The following is a 7,954-nucleotide window of genomic DNA, read 5'->3' on the forward strand; positions in this document are numbered from 1 at the left end:
ATTGCTTTCCGTGAAAACACACATGTGAGCAGGAAGAAGCTGTAAGGAGATATAAACAGCTGCCATTTCCAGGTTCAGATGACTAACATGCTTGTGATTTCTCTCCAGGTGTGATTTTTGTGGTCGATAGTAACGACAGAGAACGGATCAGTGAGGCCCAAGAAGAACTAACCAGATTGTTAATGGAGTATGAGCTCATGGATGCAGTCTTGTTGGTGTTTGCAAATAAACAGGTATGTTGTTGGCTTTCTGAATACTGGAACTGGAATTTACTGCTAGTTGATCACTTAAAACTAATAGATATTTAAATTAGATGTCTGCCTCTCTCTCTCTCCAGTCCCTACCATAACCTCTCCCTCCACCTCCTTTATAGCATATGTCTTATATTCATTCATTCATCCACTCAACAAATATTCATTGAGCATCAGAGTTCCAGTCATTGTTTTAGGGATTGGCAATAATATCAGTGAACAAGACAGACAAAAGTCTCTGTGTTGATGGAGTTTACATCCTAGTGGGAGGAGAGTCGGTGAGTACATAGTATGTAATGTGTCTGGTGGACGTGTTGTGGAGGAAGGTAACGCAGAGAAGGGGCAGAATGGATATGGGGAGGGGCCAGGATGCCTCTCTGATAAGATGACATCTGAGCAGAGACCTGAAGTCCAGCAGGAAGGGAGCCCCAGGGTTCCAGGAACAGCAAGGCAGCCAGGGACACTGGAGCAGAGTTGGGGGTGGACAAGGGAGGGAATGATTAGATCTCATGGGGCTCTCACTGAGGAGGAGATGTAATATAAGCTGTAAAAGAGTGGGAGGAGGGCCCGGTGTAGAACAGGACTCGAAGCTGAACTAAGTATGGGAAAGAAGGTGGAATCATGTGCAATGTACCAGCCTGAGATAACGACAGTTACCTTTGGGTATGTTTCCTCCCACTCTCTCCTCTATGAATATATTCATTTTAAAATTGAAATCGTACTGTTTTGACAGTGTTGCATACTGTTTTGTCACTTCAGATTTATCGAAAGCATTTTCTCTTGTCATTCATCTCTTTGTAAACATGATTTTAAAGGGCGAATGGATCATCATTTACTCAACCGGGACCCTACTGTTAGGTTCGATGTCAGTCCAGAATTTCACTAGTGAACATAGTGGACTTTCAAAAAAAGAAAAAGAACAGATTTATTGTTTTAATTATAAAAGCAGAATATGTTCATGGTATAAGTATGCAAACAGTTCAGAATATCAAGTGAAGTGAAATACGTAGCCCCACTCCTCAGGGTAAAACATTGTTACATTCCTTACCTCTTTCCAGAGGTAGAACTTTCTATGCTTATATAACAGTGATGGCGAACCTTTTGAGCTCGGCGTGTCAGCATTTTGAAAAACCCTAATTTAACTCTGGTGCCATGTCACATATAGAATTTTTTTGATATTTGCAACCATAGTAAAACAAAGATGTATATTTTTGATATTTATTTTAAAACCATACTAAGTAAGTAAGTGTTACAATATAGTAACATGTGCTGAGTGCTGTATTTAAAAAGACTAAGCAGGACTATTTGGAGAAGTCATGGGGGCTCAGGTCATGAAGGCGTTACAGACCATCAGAAGGACTCTGACCCCCAGAGAGAGTGAGCTGTTGCAGGATTCTGATAGAAGAATGACTTGATCTGATTTTAATTGACTGTTAAGAATAGACTTGAGGGGAGCAAGAGCAGAAGCAAGGAGACCAATAAGGAAGTTATGTAAGTAATCCAAGTGAGAAATGATGGTGGTGGGGTTAGGGTGTAGCTGTGAAGGTGAGGTGAGAAATGGTCAGATGCTGAATATATTTAGATGGTAGAGTCTGTAGGATTTCCTAATGTGGAGTTGTGAGAGTGAGAGAGAGAAAAAAAATTAAGGATGATTTTAAGGTTTTGGGCCTGAGCAGCTGGAAGGCTAGAGTTGCCATCAGCTGAGATAAGTCTGTGGTTTGGGGCAGGTTTGGGGAGAAGAGCATGATATATATATTTTTAAGAGCATGGTATTTCATTATATGAACGCAACATTATAAACTGACTTTTGAATATTCTCTTTCAAGGATGTTCCCAATGCTATGAGCACAGCAGAAATAACAGACAAGCTTGGCTTACAGTCCGTCCGCCGGAGAAACTGGCATATTCAGGCTACCAGCGCCACCAGTGGAGACGGGCTTTACAAAGGCCTGGACTGGCTCTCCAACCAGCTTAAGAACCAGAAGTGACTGGAAGCAATTCATTCCTGTGCATCGTGGCAAAACCAGCTGCTTGTGTGTGTGCAAGGAGCAAGTGTGGATGTGTGGCTGGGCGTGGGGCAGCTTTCTCACACTGTGCCTTGTATCTGCTATAAGAAATCCAGTGTTACATTTTAAGAAAAACCAGCGTTACATTTTGTACACTACCTCCTATTTCAGTAGCCTTGATGATCATCTCTACAGTTGATGGAGGAATCCTGAGGGCTGTCGGGTGCACAGGAGCCAGAGTGACCTTCATGGTAGAAAGGAGAAGGGTTGCTGGCATGAGGACCAAGTTCAGTTGTGAAGCCCTGGACCTGGCGTCTCTGCATACTCAGGACCCTGTTAGACTTTAGAGTCTACGAAAAGGGAGGAACTGGCATTCTTTCCCATCACTGCCAGAGCTAGATGCTCACTATTCAGTGCTTTCAAGCAAAAGGCTCTTGCTTACCACAGGTTTGAAGTTCAGATTGGAACTTTTCCCTTCAGCTGCAGCCTAGCCCAGACTTCCTGGTGTAACATACTTTATTTCAAGGAGTCAGTGATCTTTTTCACTAGAGTATCCAGACTACATGAACACTAGAGAATTATCCAGTCCTCCCTTTGTGCTAGTTCCTTCCTTGATTTGCATTTTTTTTTTTTTTTTTGGCCAAAATGGAGACCATTTTGGGTAGTAACCCAGCATGAGGCTAAAGCTCTTTGCTGGGGCCACAGTCGAGTGAAGGGTCTGGAAAAGAAAGCAAGGTGACAGTCATGTTTGTGTCCTTGCATCACCCTCTCAGGTTTCAGGCTCCTGAGGCTGCTGCTCTCGCTTCTCTGCTCTGTGCTGAATGTTCTACGCTCTCAAAGCAGGAGGTTATGAATGAATCATCACCATGTACAGTATCTCAATCCAACTTCCGGTTTGGGCTAACACCTGTGAGTCATGAGAGTTTGTGAGAGAATCAAGAGGTTAATTTGGGGGACAACATTTCCCCCAGCCCCTGGTATCTATTGCCTCTGAGTTGGTGCAAAATTTCGCCCTCTTGGTAATGTCTAGCCTACACCACTGTCCATGGTACTGACGCCCTCTTCTGGATGGTGGTAATGTCTTACATGGAAACATGCTTTATGTTGTCAAAATGTTAATGAAACTGGCCTGGAGATGGGCTAGGTCAGTGATGGCGAACCTATGACACGTGTGTCAGAGGTGACACGCGAACTCATTTTTTTGGTTGATTTTTCTTTGTTAAATGGCATTTAAATATATGAAATAAACATCAAAAATATAAGTCTTTGTTTTACTATGGTTGCAAATATCAAAAAATTTCTATATGTGACACGGCACCAGAGATAAGTTAGGGTTTTTCAAAATGCTGACACGCCGAGCTCAAAAGGTTTGCCATCACTGGGCTAGGTTCTCTCAGTAGTCTCGAACTCTTTTGCTCAGACATCTGTTGGCCAAATTTGTACACGTTTCCACTACTTTACCTTTCAAAGTTCCTTTAAAAAAATCTATTGAGATTACAGGGGTGAATTTTAATAAAGGTGAATTTTAAGAAAAGTAAACCTTGTTTACTGATAGCAATGAAGTTGATATTACTGTGGAGAACTTGCATACCATAACAAGTGTAGGTGTAATGTTTTTCTTTAAAATGTTGGCTTTAAAGACTATTCATTGCAATATTGTCAACTAAGTCCAGTTTTGCTTGTTTAACCATGGAGTAATTCCTGAGAAATGTTTAGATTCTATGTTTAAATTGGCTGGGACTGTGTCTTACACTTGTGTATTTATGCTTAGTACAGTGTACTTAGTACAGTGCTAGGCTTCACTGAACACTGTCGATTGGTTGAACAATAAAAAGCTTGCTTTGGAAGGAAGAGAAGGCGGCCATGTACTTCTGAATGTCTTGAACTACTTTAAAATCCCTCCTTTTCTATCTTAGCTGACTTTCTATTGAGAACTCACAGGGCACTTGTACAAAAGACAACCACAGGGGTACTCTCCTGGCCCTGGGCCTTTAGCAGTACTGGTACTTTCATGACAATTCCAACTGCAGTCTTTGTCTTTCAGTGATTTTGGTGAGTTGGGGTAAGTGGGGACACATTAGTACAGTGGCTTTGAGCAGACACTTGGGCCCCTGATAGCCATATTCACATCCCAGAGGTGTCCCTCACTAGCTGCTGGCCTCGGGCCAGTTACTCTCAGTCTCCTTGTCTCTGAGCCTCAGTTTGCTTAACTGTTAAATGGGGATAATACCTGTTTCAAAGGGTTGTGGGAATTAAATGTCTCAGGCCTTTGTGTGCCTTGCTCTGGTGTTTCTCTGGGGCTATCTTGATGCCCGAGTGTAAACAGCAGTGCTGGCCACAAAGTAATCAGCCTTATTTATAGGAAAAGTGGAGTGGGGTAGGGACTATGCTTAATCTCTCCTGCTCTATTCACCTAATCCTGCTCGCTGCTGTCCTATTCTAACCATGCTAAGTGCTAAGGCCAGCTGGGATGCATGTTTAGGAAAGCCCATTGCTGTGTCCCATCCTCACCTTTTTTCCTTTTTAAAATTCTGTGGTGTTTAGTATATTCACAAAGTTGTGCAACCGCTACAACTAATTTTCAATTATTTTTTATCATCCCCCAAGAGAAACCCATTCCTCTCTTCCCCTAGGTCCCCAGCAACCACTAATCTACTCTGTGTTTATGGATTTTCCTGTTCTGGGCAGGGGAGGGGTTTGCCGGGTGCTTTAGGAAGTGCTGAGGTGCTGTTGGCCTGACCACAGCGCCAGTTCTGAGGCCTCAATCTTAGTTACAGAGGAGGCAGAGCCCCAGGGAAAAGACTGCCCCATGGTTAGGCAGCTGTGACATTTATTACCTTGAGAGGGAAAGGAGTGTGACTAATAAGACACTAATAATTTCACAGGGACAACAGGTGTAAAGTGAGATGTATGGTCCCCTATTGAAATGGCCAGAGCTCTGAGTGTGGAATCAAAGGCTGAGGCTGAGATTAGAACTCCACCCACCCACGTGCTGGTTTCAATTGGGCTACTGAACCTCTGACCCTTGATTTCCTCGCCTAGAAAGGAAGTTCCCAGGCTCACCTGGGGACAGCTCTGTGGATACCAAGAATTTGGGCTAATGGGGGGCTCCATGCATCAATCCTATATATTGTAGATCATGTACTTTGATCTATTTTGAATAATGCCTTCACAGGGCTGAGAATATTTGCATGTGAGCTGCTCAGGACATTAGGGTTTACTTTTTCCTATAGAAGTAGGTCTCAAGTGAGGTATGACAGACACCCTCTCATGACCCGAGTTCTCGGTCCACAGGCAGGTGGTAGAAGTCAAATAGCACACATAAAATCTGATGATATGCTTTGGAGATACTTTTTCCTTGAAAATTTTTATATTCTTTTCACCTTTTTTTGGTATTAGCTTTACTGAATTATAACTCGCATACCATACAGTCCACCCATTTAAAAGTGTATACAACACAGTGGTTTTTAGTATACTCATAGATTTGTGCAACCGTCACCGCAATCAATTTTGAGAACATTTTCATCACCCTGAAAATAAACCCCAGGCCCTTTAGCAGTCACTCCCAGTTTCTTTCATACCCCTGAGCCCTAGGCAACCACTAACCATGGATCAATCTCCTTTCTGTCTCTGCGGATTTGGTGGACGCTTTGAAAAAACTTTGCTTTTGCGCCACCTTGTGGTCTCTGAGGAGCCATACACGAAGAACTTGTCTATTTTGATTTTCATTCCTTTACTCTAACGCATGGCGTGGGAAAGTCCCAGGGAGGATGCTGTGGCACACGCAAGCACTGGATGGACCACACAAGCTTTGGACAAACCACGGAAGTCGGTGACCCTCCAAGGTGTTCAATCTTTAGGCTAGCTGCTAACGTGGCTGGTAAATAGATTGCCACTGGGTGGTGCTACTTACTGCTCCATGCCACTCACCTACACGCAGCCCTGGCTGGGGTGGGCCACGGGGATTCCCAAGTGTAGGAGAATCCATCATTTTGCCTGGACACCGGGAGCGACTTAGGAAACAGGGACTACAGCCAAGGATATGCCTGGAAGAGAAAGGCAAAGTAGGTACCCAGAGCAGAGGACTTGTGAGTGCCAATAATAAAACAGGCAGCAATAATCATCTCCACAACGCAGTCATTGTTACTATTGATTGAGCATCCTGGACACTGTTCTAGGCACTTTACACAGATCATCGCTAACCTTCACCCCTGGAAGGCATGTGTATTACATCTGCTTTGCAGAAAGGGGAAAGCAAGGTTCACGAAGGTAAAGTGACTTGCCAAGGGCCACGTGGCCATGATTCAAATGCAGGTCTGGGGCCCTGGGGCCCAGATCCTTCCAGGACAAAGTGCTGCCTTGGACTCAGCTGAAAATCTGACCACAGGTCAACATCAGACATACCAGTCTGTCATTTCTGGAATCTTCGTCTTCAAAGTTGGACAACATGTCCCCATCTCCAATTCCCTCCCCCCTACTTCTCAGCGTCCTGATTTCTCAGGATATTTACCAGTAGGGGTTCCGAGGTCACACTGGGAAGTCCGTGGATATATTTAGTTGGAACCAGCAGCGCTGAGCTCATGCACAGCAGCAGGGCTCTCCTTGAGCACTGCCATCATCTGTCTTGGGTCCTCATTCCCCCATAATCATGCTTATTAACTTTTCCAGGTTGACAATCATTCTCTTTAACAACGGAAGTGGAAGAACATTAGAAAGAGAAGGCTTTAACTTTTTTTCAGTTACTTATTGGCATAACGTCACATGCCTTGAACGAGCAGGTAAGACCTCACAGGATGCTCTCCTTTTAGCAGAATGAGCCTTTCTAACCATTTCTTGAGCGCTGAATCCCCTCACCACTCCTGGATCTTGCCTCTGCCCCATCCTGTGATTTATATTAAAAAGTATATACATAAAGTCATGTAGAACAGGAGACTTTACCTCTGGGTTCTCCCCATGTATAAGGAGAGGAAGGTTGGCAACTAGGCACATCTCCCTTCCCACATAGGCTTCCATCAGGATAATACTGCAGTTAGCTCGGGATCATAGAGCCGTTCTCTTCTGTTCTTGGGAGGCTTAAGTTGGATTGTGAAAGGCTGCCCCAGGAATAAGTAAATTCACTGTGAACTACTTCACACATGGCTCGCAGAACCTCAACCCTCCATGTTTTTTGGCGAGGAGGAGGAAGGGGGCGAGAGGAGGAGCTTTTTGGAGAGGAGGATGAGGGGGAGAGGAAGATGAGGGCGAGAGGAAGTAGAGAGGATGTTTTTAGCAAAGGCCAGCTTAAGAATACCCTAATCTACACTAATAAAAGACAAAGATGCTAATTGACTGTACCTTCGCTACACCCTAAGCCAGTGATGGCGAACCTATGACATGCGTGTCAGAGGTGACACACGAACTCATTTTTTGGTTGATTTTTCTTTGTTAAATGGCATTTAAATATATAAAATAAATATCAAAAATATAAGTCTTTGTTTTACTATGGTTGCGAATATCAAAAAATTTCTATATGTGACATGGCACCATGAGGGGGAGAGGAAGATGAGGGGGAGAGGAAGATGAGGGGGAGAGGAAGATGAGGGGGAGAGGAAGATGAGGGGGAGAGGAAGATGAGGGGGAGAGGAAGATGAGGGGGAGAGGAAGATGAGGGGGAGAGGAAGATGAGGGGGAGAGGAAGATGAGGGGGAGAGGAAGATG

At 44.1% G+C, this 7,954-nt stretch overlaps 1 protein-coding gene across 1 annotated transcript in view; it reads left to right on the plus strand.

Annotated features, from left to right (window-relative positions):
- Positions 1-3,462, plus strand: part of LOC106724597 (ADP-ribosylation factor 2-like) — a 6,035-nt gene extending 2,573 nt beyond the window's left edge. The window contains exons 2-3 of the mRNA XM_014532593.1: positions 109-233; positions 2,078-3,462. Coding sequence (XP_014388079.1) covers positions 109-233; positions 2,078-2,239 — 287 coding nt within the window. The 3' untranslated portion in view covers positions 2,240-3,462. The remainder of the gene's footprint in view (positions 1-108; positions 234-2,077) is intronic.
- The last annotated feature ends 4,492 nt before the right edge of the window (positions 3,463-7,954 follow it).

Source organism: Myotis brandtii, unplaced genomic scaffold, assembly GCF_000412655.1.
Source record: "Myotis brandtii unplaced genomic scaffold, ASM41265v1 scaffold120, whole genome shotgun sequence".
Lineage (NCBI taxonomy): Eukaryota > Metazoa > Chordata > Mammalia > Chiroptera > Vespertilionidae > Myotis > Myotis brandtii.